The sequence below is a fragment of the Akebia trifoliata genome, chromosome 3, assembly GCF_017979445.1.
Source record: "Akebia trifoliata isolate Shusen 1 chromosome 3, ASM1797944v1, whole genome shotgun sequence".
NCBI lineage: Eukaryota > Viridiplantae > Streptophyta > Magnoliopsida > Ranunculales > Lardizabalaceae > Akebia > Akebia trifoliata.
In genome coordinates, this window is record NC_141377.1 from 8,277,988 (window position 1) to 8,292,264 (window position 14,277).

Sequence of the window (14,277 nt, forward strand, 5' to 3'; positions counted from 1 at the left end):
CTGGACCAGCATATACACAATACCGAATTCCTACTTCATCAAGTTATAGATCAGTTGGGGCTCCAGTGAGGCTAGCAGGGCCAAGGGAACCAATCAGGCAGATTTCGAGACCACCGACTCCAGCTTCCTAACCAATCGCCCTATAGAGACCTATACAGACGGGACTACTGGCATGTTTTTCTTGTAGCCAGACGAGACATATCAGGAGAGACTACCCTCTATCACAGCCATAGGTAGGGGTGATTCCCAGAGCCCAGGACAGGGTTTATCATTTGACCTAGGAGGAGATACCCATTTCAGACGTGTTGGAAGGTACAATCTTAATTTCTAATATAAAGATTCGAGTTTTATTCAATACCGATTCCTCTAGATTTATATTTCCACTGAGATTGTACGGTTGCTAAATTTAGAAAATTTTAACACGGGTCAGGTAATGAAATTATCTACCCCATTGGGAGATCGACAAATAGCCCAGAAATTTTGTCGAAACTGTGTAATTAGGATAGAGGACTAAGAGATGATTACCGACCTCATGACATTACATTGTTGCGACTTTAATGTCATCTTGGGGATGGATTGGCTAGTATAGAACCATGCCCAGGTCAATTGTTTTGCCAGATCAGTAGTCTTTAGAAGACCGGGATATCCGAAAGTCAAGTTCAATGATCTAGGTATAGAAGCGATGATCCTTTATATAGCCAATTGGGAACTTTGAGAGCATCGGAGATAAAAACGTCAACGGATATAGTAGAGGTAGTCAGGGAGTATGGGGATGTCTTTCCAAAAGAATTACCGAGTTTGCCGCCATGTCGAGAGATAGAATTCTCAATTGACTTGATGCCAGGCACATGGCCTATTTCTATTTCTCCGTATCGAATGGCTCTGGTAGAAACCCGAGAGTTGAAAGCGCATATTGATGAACTTATGAGCTTGAGATTTATTTGATCGAGTTCCTCACCATAGGGAGCACCAATTTTATTTGTCAAGAAGAAAGATGGGTCTTTTCGATTATGCATTGACTATCGGAAGCTAAATCAAGTGACCATTAAGAATAAGTACTCTTTTCCGTGTAACGATGATTTGTTTGATCAACTACAGGGTGCCCAGTACTTCTCTAAGATTGATTTGCGATCTGGGTACCACCAGTTGAGAATCCGGGAGGCGGACATTCTGAAGACTGCATTTCAGACCAAGCTAGGACACTTCGAGTATCTAGTGATGTCTTTCGGTCTAACGAATGCACCGACAACATTTATGGATCTCATACACCGGGTATTTTGGGAACATCTAGATCGATTTGTCATTGTATTCATAGATGACATCTTAATCTATTCCTAGTCAAGGGAGGATCCCGAAAGTCACCTCAAAATCATACTACAGTTGTTACGGGAGCATAAACTATACACCAAGCTTAGCAAGTGTCAATTCTGGCTTCAGAAGGTGAAGTTTTTAGGACACGTAGTGTCAAGTGAAGGGATAACAGTAGACCCTTCCAAAATTGAAGCTGAACTATCGTGGAAACAACCAAAGACAGTGATAGATATCAGACGTTTCCTCGGATTGACAGGATATTATAGAAGATTTATTAAGGGATTCTCCATTCTTGCAGCACCGTTGACGAAATAAACTCAAAAAAATGTTCGGTTTGAGTGGGATGACAATTGTGAACTGCATTTCAGGAATTGAAGACAAGATTGACGATCGCTCCAATTCTAGTACCTCCGATTCCAGGTGAGGGCTTGACGATCTTTACTGATGCATCCAAGATTGGTTTGGGAGTTGTACTGATGCAATTTGGAAAGGTTGTGGCATACACGTCTAGAAAACTGAAAAATCATGATAAGAATTATCCTGTTCATGATCTTGAGTTGGTTGCGATAGTGTTCGCACTACACATTTGGAGACATTATTTATACGGAGAAAAGTTTGGAGTATTCTAAGATCCTAAGAGTCTCAAGTACATATTTTCATAGCGAGAATTAAATATGAGACAATGACGTTGGATGGAATACCTCAAGGATTACGACTTTACCCTTGAGTATCACCCGGGAAAGGCCAATGTAGTTGCCGACGCGTTAAGCCGAAACATTATAGCTTATATGATGATAAAAAAATGGTAGTTGCTTGAACAAGCCACAGAAACTGTGTTTGAGACTCCGAGAGAAAGGTAGACCGCACATATATCTGGGTACATTAAGGATTGAAAATGAGCTGATAGCACGAGTTAGGAAAGTCAAGAAAGTAGATGAAGATGTGGAAAAATATGAGCTGAGAGCTAGGGACCTAACAAACCTAGATTGGTCGAAAAGATTAGATAAGGTTCTCAAATTCAGAGGCAGGATGTGGATACCTCAGGACTCACAATTGAGATCCGATATACTGGGTGAGGCACACCGTTCTCAGTATTCTATTCACCAAGAGGTACGAAGATATATAGAAATCTGTGAAGAAATTCTGGTTTTCGGGTATAAAGAAAGTAATCGCAGAATATGTAAGTAGATGCCTGACATGTCAACAGGTAAAGGCCAAACATCGAAATCTCGCAAGCTTACTCCAACGATTATTCATAGCGGAATGGAAATAGGAGCATGTGACTATGGATTTTGTAGTAGGATTGCCGAGAGCCAATGATGGGTCAGACGTCGTATGGGTGATCATTGATCGACTAAAGAAATCAGCACACTTCATTCTAATTCGAATCTTGTTTGGTGTCGATAAACTAAGCCATATATACATAGCTAAGATAGTTCGACGTATGGAGTGCCAGTTTCTATCGTGTCAGACAAGGATCCCAGACTTACTTATCGATTTTGGGAGAGTCTACACAAAGTCATGGGTACTCAGTTGAACTTTAGTACGGTTTTTCATCTATAGTCTGATGGATAGTCTGAGCGAGTTATTCAGATTTTAGAAGACATACTGTGGGTATGTGTTTTAGATTTTGGGGGAGGTTGGAAGCATTATTTACCGTTGGTAGAATTCTCCTACAATAATAGTTTTCAAGCCAGTATCGGCATGGCACCATTTGAAACTTTATATGGTAGGCCGTGTCGATCACCAATATGTTGGGCAGAGACAGGAAATGCCACAGTATTGAGACCTGAGATTATTGAGGAAACTATTAAGGCAGTACGCATCATATGAGACAGATTAAAAATTGCTTAGAGTAGATAGAAAAGCTATGCAGACAAGCGGCGCAGATATTTGGAATTCCAAGTTGGGAATAAAGTATTCTTGAAAGTATCGCCCAGAAGAGGAATCCCCAGAATTAGTATGAAGGGTAAATTAAAGTCACGTTTTGTGGAACCATTTGAAATAGTTGAACGAATAGGACCAGTGGCTTATAGATTAATTCTACCACCGCAGCTTGAGCAGGTTCACAACGTGTTCCATGTGTCCATGCTGAAGAAGTATTTGTTGGATTCTTCACATGTGGTTGATTTGCGAGAGTTAGAAGTAGACGAAGATACGTTTTACGAAGAAAGTGCGATACAGATACTTGACAGGAGAGTAAAACAACTCAGATCTAACTTTATCCCTCTAGTTAAGATATTGTGGAGACACCATAAAGTTGAATAAGCCACTTGGGAGAAAGAGTCAGAAATGCAAGTTAAATATCCAAAACTATTTCAAGACTAAGGTATTATTTTTATTTCGAGGATGAAATTTTATTAAGGGGGGGAGAATGTAAAATCTCGAGTTTTCAATTCATATCTCGAGGAAAATAAATAGTGAAATTTTGAGAAAATCTTGAAAGTGGGACTTAGGGGTAAAACTTTAGGAGGTTTCTAATCATTTTTAAGGAAATTTCACTTCACCATTGAATTCAAAATGATCGAAAAACATACTTTAGACTGTAAGCACTCTCAAATGCGAGTCCAAATATAAAAGTTACAAAATCCTTGATTATCGAGTCGAACTAAGCTAAAATAGTGATTTTTTGTTATAGCAAAAATTATTAGGATTCGATTATACTATTGGATTAGTAATGAAAAATGATTGAACATGAAATATTTATTTGTCATTTTTGGAGCACAAAAAGTCGAATTATCGTCAAAAATGAAAATGACGTCAATTTTAAAGGTCACCTCAGGCTAAAAATGTAAACTTTTGTTAGAGATATAATTTGTAGAAATTGACTATACCATTAGATCCAGAATAAAAAATTAGGTGAAATAGAGTATTCATTCGTCACTTTTGAAATTTGGACGGTTAAGTTATCGTCGATCAAAACAATATGCAAAATATCGATTTCGTCCCAAGATATATATAAAAATAAATTTTTTAATATTTTTTTCACTTTTACCTTCGTTTTAAACAAACTAAAATCAGCCAATTTTTTTTTAAAATTCACTTTTTCTTCGCATTTCAACCTCAGATCTCTCACAAACGGCTTACTGTTGACTTCTGACGCAGAAGGAAGAAACGTCTGCAGCCTCGACATCTATAAAACTCACCCACATTCTTTCCGTTTTCTTTTCTTTTTCGCCTCGTATCATCAAAAAACAGCCTTATATATACGAGGGTTTCATAACTTCAACCTCGGATTTCATTCGTTTTGGGGTCAAATCGTCATCTGTCGTAGAAGGGTGAAAAGACAACGACATTTAGATCTTTCAAGACCACCGGGTCGATTTTGAAAATTAGTCGTCTCAAAGTACGAGTTACCTCGATTTCGGCACTGATCGTCTCGATTTCCATGCACGCTCTTCGATCATCTCGTCTAGAGATTGTAAGGAACTCTCAATTTCTATTAGTAATCATAGATTGTGAAAATTGCATTTATGTTTTTATTACAAATTTGTGGTGTGTTCCCAAAAATATAGAATTCAATCGGTTATTTCAAATTCAAGCAAAAACTTACGTATTTGATATGTTTAATTATATTTTTTTAACAAATTATACGTGGGTAGGATATTTCAACGGGTTATTTTTGTTAGTTGGGTCATATGCACCGTTTGGACCCTGTTTTGATCTAAGTGTTGTACTTTTTAAATATTATTGATGAAAATAAATTTCATAATTGAAAAAAAATGGTTTAATATTCAATGAACTCAAATTGAGTTGATGAATTTCAAAAAGTGGATATTTTGTTTAAAAGATTGAAAACGGTAAAAAGAAAAAATGGTATGAAACGGTAAAATGTCAGAGTCACACCCAAGGAGTGATGTTTGCATTTTACATTGTTGTGTTGTGTGTAGGTTGGTAAACAGATATCGAGGGATAATGTTACTGGTTGCATGTTTATTTACTTTCTGTTAGCGCGATGCGTTGTTTACGTTTCCGTTTAGTTATTTATTTTAGGTAAGGTGGCTATACTTGCATGGTAGGAAACTAGATATCCACTCTCAATCTTATATTGTTAATTTCTCTTTTATTTTTAAATAAAAATGATATATACAGGAAACTATTTTGTGAGTTGTTAAAGAGTCTGTGAATATCTGAAGGGATAGTGCTTCATATCATTCAGAGTGGCGATGTACGGTAGGGACCACCAAACTCATACGTGATATGGGACGCGTATGAGAGTGGAGTCACAACTGGAATCCGGGTTATTCTTCTCTATCTTTACCAGTAAACTTGTACTGTAAAGGTGGTTATATACGAATGATTTGTATATTATGGAATCACATACACGCCTGATAGGCATAGACGAAGATGATTAGTCAGTGATCACTAACAATCTATAGTAGTCGAACGTTCTGACAAATTGAAAAGAGACCTATTGCTTACGGTAACGTCAAACGGCCAGCCTGAGCTGGATAAATGATCAACCAAATGTAGTAAGTGCAGCAACCGTCCATAAAACCAAGAACTAAAAGCTAAAGAAGAATTGTAACATCGTGTCCCGATTGAGAACGATCTAGTCGTGAATCCCAACTCTCTAATTCCAATACTCCACTATAGTGTATTATGTATCTGTTGCTTTACTTTGATATATAAAATGAAATGCATGTTTAATATTTCTATTTGGTCAGTTAGATTTGTATATAAAGAAAATGCTATAGTGAGTACTGTTGATCAATGTAATGTCAGTTTTAAAATGTTTAGTTGCTCATCCATGGCTATATATACCAATTAATCGTAGTTTATTCTGTAAAACTTTGCATATGTTAAAATAATTCAGTATGCTTATTCGTTTATACTAGAAGAGGTTATTGGCCTAAATTATTTTCTTCCTTAGTGGGTAACCGTTATTACTCACCATTTCCTTCTCTATTTTTTTAGTTTCAGATCCGGAGCTTGGTGAGCAGGTATACAAAACGAGTGAAAATCATCTGGTGGATCAGATAGATAGCCAGAGTCCATTACTTAGTGAGTATTGAGGTTATACCCCTAATGGTGTTAGATTCGTTTAAGAATATTATGATTTTTTTATCGAGCGTTAGGATTTTTGTTAGAATGAGGAAATAATTGTATAATTCTGTAATTTGTTATCCTTCCGCACTCTAACCTATCGTACGTTATTAGACATATATAGGCTTCCGCTAGTACTATATTTTGTTTGTGTATATGCAAGATTGCATGTCGTTTATCAGGTACAGGTTGAACGCCTTAAAATGTTAACATAAACAGAGGAGACTATACCGAAATTTCGAGATGCCACCTAGTACCTCGAGATCTAATATAGGGATTTGTATTAGCGTTTGGCGGGGCGCCACACTAATTGATCAAGTGGAAATATTAAACATGCATTTCATTTTATATATCAAAATAATGCAATAGATACATAATACATAATGGTGGAGTAGTGAAATTAGAGAGTTGTGATTCATGATTAGATTGCTCCTAGTCAGAACATGGTATTTCATAATAAAGTATTAGTTCCTGATTTTGTGGCTGATCGTTGTTTACCACACTTGCGGGACCATTTATCTAGGTCACGCTGGTCATTTGACGTGACCGTAAGAAATGGGTATCTTTTCAATATGTCAGAACGTTCGACTACTATAGATTGTTAGTGATCATTGACTAATCATCTTCATCTATGCCTATCAGGCGTGCATGTGATTTCCAAATATATAAACCATTCGTATACGACCACCTTTACATTACAAGTTCATTGGTAAAGATAGAAAAGAATAATCCGGATTCCAGTTGTGACTCCACTTTCATATGCGCCCAATACCACGTATGAGCTTGGTGGTGTCTACCGTACATCCCAAGATAGTACACAACTCCAGATGATATGACGCACTATCCTTAAGGCATTTACAGACTCTTTAATAACTCACAAAATAACAATATATATATATTCATTTGAAAACAAAAAAGAAATTAACAATACAAGGTTGAAAATGGATATCTAGTTTCCTACCATGCAAGTGTGGCCACCCCGCCTAAAATAAATAACAGAATGGAAAAGTAAACAGCGTCTCGCGCTAATAGAAAGTAAATAAACATGCAATCAGTAACATTATCCTTGGATATCCGTTCACTAACCTACACACAACACAACAATGTAAAATGCAGACATCACCCCTTGGGTGTGACTCTAACATTTTACCATTTCATATCATTTTTCTATTTTTATCGTTTTCAATATTTCAAATAAAATATCTACTTTCTGATATTCATTAACTCAATTTGAGTTCATTGAATATTAAATCATTTTTCTAACTATGAAATTTATTTTATCAATAACATTGAAAAAGTACTAAAACTTAAATCAAAACAGGATTCGAGCGGTGCATAGGACCCAACTGACGGAAATAAACTAGTGAGATATCCTACCCAAGTATATTTTGTTATAAAATACAGTTAAATATATCAAACATGCAAGTTATGGTGTGCATTTGAAATAACAAAAAGAATTTTATATTTTTGGAAATACATCACAAATTTCTAATAAAATTCTAAATACAATTTTCACAATTTACGATTACTGATAGAAATTGAAAGTTCATTACAATCTTTATGCGAAAAAATTGAAACACGTGTGCGAAAATCGATGTGATTGGTGCGAAAATCGAGACTGTTCAAACTTCGAGATGATTGATTTTCAAATCTAACCCGGTGATTTTGAAAATCTCGACGCCATCGTCCTTTATCCCTTTTGAGACGGAAGCCAGTTTGATCCTGAAATGGATAAAATTCGAGGTCGAAATTACAAAACTCTTGTATATATATACGACTAATTTTTGACAATACGGGGTGAAAAAATGGTGAGAAAATGAAAGGAACTTGTGTGGGTTTTCTAGATAACGAGGCTGTGGACGTTTCTCCCTTCTGCGTCGGAAGTCGACGGTGAGCCGTTTGCGATAGATCTGAGGTAAAAAATCATAGAAAAATAAATATATATATTTTAAATTATTGGCTAGTTTTAGACAACTTTGGAAGATGAATAGTGAAAAAAAATTAAAAAAATTTATTTATATAAAGTCTTGGGACGAAATCAATATTTCACCTATTGTTTCGATCGACGATAACTTCACCGTCCGGATTCCAAAAGTGACGAATGAATACTCTATTTCATCTAATTTTTTATTTCAAATCTAATGGTGTGGTCAATTTCTATAAATTCTATCTCTATCAAAAATTTACATTTTTAACCTGATGTGACTCTAAAATTGATGTCGTTTATGTTTTTGATGATAATTCGACTTTCTGTGTTCAAAAAATGATAAATAAATAGTCCATATTCAATAATTTTTTGTTACGAACTCAATGATATGATTGAATCTTAAAAAATATTATTCTAGAAAAAAGTCATTATTTTAACCTGGTCCGACTCGGTAATCGATGATTTTGTAACTTTTCTGTTCGGACTCTCATTTGAGCGTGCTTATAGAGTAAAATATGTTTTTCGATCATTTTGAATCTAATGGTGTGATCAAATTTTTTTAAAAATGATCAGAAACCTCCTAAAGTTTTACCCCTAAGTCCCATTTTCAAGATTTTCTCAAAATTTCACTATTTATTTTTCCTCGAGATAGGAATTGAAAACTTAGGGTTTTACATATAAAAAATGCATCAATGAATTAGGTGGTATGACTAGAAATATCACTCTAAGTATGGTTGATCCAAAATTCCATCCAACTAAAAACAACTTCGTATTATCCCTAGAAATCATTAGGCTGCATTATTAACATAATAGCTATGCACTAGTTCCATTGACAAAATATACAAGTAAAGCTAAGTTGTCTCATTTTCACGAACCAAGACATATTTGCTAATGAGATACAAATTTGAAAAGGTGCATTTAGTTAAGCTAGTATCAATTTAATTTTTGTCCATACTATATGATAATGTATATATAATTTCCATATCTACTTTTTTTAGTTGAACATTATCTATAAAACAAAATTCCAAGGATCAGCCACAAATGCTTAGTTCCCATGGAGAATACTTTTCGAAATCTTTATTTTTTCTTTCATTTTTTAGACAAAAATAATAAATAAAAGGTAAGGAATTGGTCTCATCACTCTAGTGAATACTATATCCCCTTGCTCAAAGCATGTACGTTCATACAAAGTCAAAACCAATGGCAAAGAGATTGCTTCTCAAAAACTAAACATGTCTAAGAAACAATTGCCATTAAAGTGAAATGTATCGAACTCAAATGTGTCATTCATTGTCAAATTTTCGACATTCCTCTTTCATTGAATGTTCATTTTATCAACGAACTTTTTCCATGTTCTGGTATGCGAAAATTACTAGTATAAACCCAACCAATATCACAATGAAGATAACCAATTTCTGCAATATAAAGTAATAACATACATAAAATAATGGAAAAATAAATTTAAACTATGCCCTTTAATAGAAAAACTTACAAATTTTTTTTATTTACAACATAGATAGTACAATATATCTACCAATCCTATAAATTGCATTGTTGCATTACCTTAGCACATATAATTCAGTATTGAAGAAAAGCTGAATCACATCTTAAAGAGCAATAGGCCAATAGCTTACTAGTTGGGTCATTTTTTTGTTAGTCCTCCATAGTAGAAAATGGTCAAGGGGTATGTCATCAGCGTAAAAATTACGGGGGTATCTCAAATATTCACCAAAATGTCACCCAAAAATGAGAAGAAAGAGCCAAGTGTCAGAAATGCGCGCATTTTCTCGAGATTTTTCTAACCTTCATCTTCTTCTCAATCTCACAAGTTCTTGAGTTTCAATTCTCCTATTTCCCCCAAAACAAATCTCTTTTCTTCGAAAATCCGAAACCCTAACAAACCAGAAAAAAACCTCAACAAACCCTAGCCATGGCGATCAGGCAACTGTTAGCCGCAACTCGCAGATCTCACAAACCCTCGTTCCTTTCCCCTTGTTATCTCCTACAATCCAATCGTTCTTCATCAACTTCTCCCGCAATTTCGGAATCATCGATCTCCTCTCCTTCTCCAAACGTAATGATCTATGATCGATTAGCTGAAGCAGTGAAATCGAAGCTCAAGCGTCTCGAAAATCCAGATCCAAGATTTCTCCAACACGCCTCACCTCACCCTGTACTTGTAGATCATACGAAGATCCTCTCAGCTCCTGAAACTCGAGTCACGACTCTCCCAACCGGTCTCCGAGTTGCAACAGAGTCGGATCTCTCGGCTCGGACTGCGACGGTCGGTGTGTGGATCGATGCTGGGAGTAGGTTTGAGACTGGTGAGACGAATGGTACGGCGCATTTTCTCGAACATATGATCTTCAAAGGGACGGAAAAGAGATCGGTTAGGGTTTTGGAGGAAGAGATTGAGAATATGGGAGGGCATTTGAATGCGTATACGTCGAGGGAGCAGACAACTTATTATGCTAAGGTAATGCAGAAGGATGTTCCAAAGGCACTCGACATTCTCGCGGATATATTGCAGAATTCTTGCTTTAGTGAGGATCGGATCAATCGTGAACGGGACGTTATTCTTCGGGAAATGCAAGAAGTAAGAAAATCCAGAATTTAGTTTCTTTTATAATTCGCCAATTTTGTAGCTATTATATGGTAGAAGGCGTTGTCTTTTGGGAAAATATGGTTTTTTTTTTTATAAATGAAAAATTATTGAAAAGAGAGAGGATGGGATGGCCTCAAAAGAGAGAACAATACAGGACTAATTGCTGCGTTGGCATATGAAACTAAAATTGACAGAGATGGAATTTCTGTCCACACTACAAGACAAAATTCGTTAAGAAATGGAATTTTCTTGCTGCAAAAGTTGCATTTCTTAAACTTGGATAAATCAAGATTTTTTTTTTGATTCGGAAAAAATAAATGGTATACGAGTTGGAATGAATAAAATGGGGAGGGTGAGAGCGGTATGCCTCGAATTCCAAAGAAAGATCATAATATCAAAAGCGAAAAAAACAAATTGCTTCCATCTAAACATAAAATCATCAAACCTGCCCCCTTGAAGTCATTAAGAATGGGGGTCCATTGGTAGAGGAGTTTTGATCCTTTGTAGAATTGTCCAACACTTTTTTTTTCAATAATACCCCTCCTTGTTTTGTCTTTCCATAAAAAAGACAGGGGTATGTTAGTCTTTTATACAGTAAGTACATTTATTATGTTGGCATTGATTGCCAAAACATTTACTACAATAAAGACTTTTAATTCAAGATACTTAAATGGTCATAGCATTTATTGTGGGAAAAAACATTTATTGTGGATCAGTTGGATCGTGAAATGTGCTACAACGGTATCTTATTCGATTAATCAATGGGAGTCTGACTGACTTTTTTAGGGGTTCGAGAGGGTTGAAGTAAGGGGATCCTTTATCTCCGTTCTGATTTTTTATATTAGCAGAGGCCTTGGATAGATTGTTTAGAAGAGCGGTTGATTTAAGAAAGCTATAGGGGTTTAGGGTGAACGTCGGAGCTTTGATTTCCTACTTACAATTTGCGGACAATATATTGTTATTTTTGGACCATTCGAGGAATCAGGTGAGAGTATTTCGTGTTTTATTGTGTTGTTTAGAGGTTATTTCAGGATTACATATCAATTTGTAAAAGAGTAAGCTTTTTGGGGTAGGAGATATGAATGATATGCATTTGATAGTCGCAACTTTGAGTTGTGGGCATGATATTTTACCCACGTCTTATTTGGGTTTACTGTTGGGAGCACCTTACAATAGTAATATAATTTGGGAATGTGTGATTGAGAGATTGGAGAAAAGGTTAAGCACATGGAAGGCCAAATATTTATCAGAAGGAGGGAAAGTAACTTTGATCGAAAGCAACTTGATGAGTATCCCGATATACTTCCTCTCTCTGTTTTCGCTTCCTAAGTCTGTTAAAATCAAATTGGAAAGGCTTATGAGATATTTTTGTAGAATGATAAGAATGATAGGAGGAAGTACCATATGGTCAGATGGAAATTGATTTACATGCCCAAGAAGAATGGGGGGCTGGGGATTAAGGGTCTTAAACTAGTTAATAGAGCGCTTTTAGGGAAATGACTTTGGAGGTTTGGTGATGAGAGGGGTAGTCCGTGGAGGAGGGTCATTGTGGCTAAGTATGGGGAGAAGAAGTTAGGATGGTATAGCGGTGAGGCTAAAGGCTCGTATAAGTGTAGTATGTGGAAGGGGATTCTTAAGGTGAGGACTTTGAGAGAGGGATTAGATTCAGAGTGGTACGGGGGACAAAATCAGATTCTGGGAAGATGGTGTGGCATATCGTCTTTGGCAACTTAATTTTCGTCCTTGTACACCGCTCTCTAAAGAAGAATTGCTCGATCCAGTAGTGTTTAATTTGCAACGACTCTAGTTCTACTTGGGATTTGGGGTTCATGAGAAACTTTAATGATTGGGAGCTAATAGAAGTGATATCTTTCCTTAATCTCTTGCATTCTTTTCATCTCAACGAAATCGAACAGGATAGGTGGGAATGGGCGAGGACGAAGGATCTGAGATTATCCCTTTTATTGAGCACTCCTTCTCGGGGTCCTTCATTTAGTTCAAGTTAGTTCATTCTAAATTTTGTTTGTTTGGTTGGTTGGCTTCCTTAGGGAGGATCCTTACATTGCCCGAGGTTGGATCACTCCCAACTGTTGTCCTCTTTGTTTGAGGGATGGGGAATTTGTTGACCATATTTTAATTCATTGTTTTTTTTCTTATGATATTTGGTCCATTTTCCTTGGGTTATTCCGTATTAACTGGGTCTTACCCCGGAAGTTCTTCTTGTTAAAAGAGTGGGCCAGTAATGCTTTCTCCTCCAGAAAAATGTACTTTTGGGCTATGCTTCCCTCAGCCATTGCTTGGGGGTTGTGGAACGAGAGAAATAACAGGGTGTTCACAAGTAAGATGAGAAGTTCTCATGGCGTTTTCTTGGAAATCTTGGGCTTTTTGTATCTTTGGTTAAAACAGAACATAGAGTTTGTGAGGACTACTTTCGATGACTTTATTTTCAGATGGAATTCCTTCTGTAATCATTAATGTTTTAGATTTTTTCGTTCGTTTTGCTCTTCATTGAGAGGCTTCCTCGGCCTTCTCTCCTTGTATTTTGTTCCTCATTTCTTCAATAGATATTATACTTATAAAAAAACATTTATTGTGTAAAAGACTAACACACCCTTGTCTTTTTCGCTAAAAGACAAAACAATGAGGGGTATTATTGGAAAATAAGTGTTGGACAATACTAACATCCCCATGAAGTATTGGATGCTAGCATTACTATATATATATATTTATATATGGGTCGCGTTCGGGGGACATCTACAAGTGACAACTATTTTTACATCTATTAGATGCCAGTCAATTTATAAGATCCAACGACATTTGGTGGTGTTGTAGAAAACATTGAAAAAATGGGCAACTTCCATGTGCTTGTTTAAAAATAGTTGTCAATTTTAGATGTCTTTGAACATGCCCATATATATATATATACACACACACACATATATACATATATCCATACTGGAAAGCAAAATTCGTGATAAAACATGTCTGTTGGATGTTATGAGATCAGGCAGTCAAGATTAGCTTTTATAGTTGTAAAACAAGACACGACTTTTGCACGATTTTTAAATTATTTACAAAATTAAAATTATAACCACCTACCTCCCACAAATTTAACCATTAAAAGCTGTAAAATCGAATCGAACTCTTTCTCTTTCTCTGTATGTTTGAGATCCTCGTTCTCTTCAACTTCAATTGAAGTACCTAAAGCTGGATCAACCGAATTGTAACTCGAAGAACCGAACTGTTAGGTAAAAATCCTAACTTTACACACATTTTCTCTCTTTCTCTCAAACATTGAAGCTCTTGAAACTCTGCAACATATCTTTTGAAAGTCTTTCCAGTAAAGCTCTCGAATATTGAAGCCCTCTTAGGCAATTTCACTTTCTTT

General features: G+C 36.0%; 1 protein-coding gene across 1 annotated transcript in view; it reads left to right on the plus strand.

The window, feature by feature from the left end:
• Nucleotides 1–10,056: 10,056 nt before the first annotated feature.
• Nucleotides 10,057–14,277, plus strand: part of LOC147405873 (putative mitochondrial-processing peptidase subunit beta, mitochondrial) — a 28,091-nt gene continuing 23,870 nt past the window's right edge. Inside the window, exon 1 of the mRNA XM_086433755.1 lies at nucleotides 10,057–10,880. Within this exon, the coding sequence (XP_086289881.1) occupies nucleotides 10,215–10,880 (666 nt within the window). The 5' untranslated portion in view covers nucleotides 10,057–10,214. The remainder of the gene's footprint in view (nucleotides 10,881–14,277) is intronic.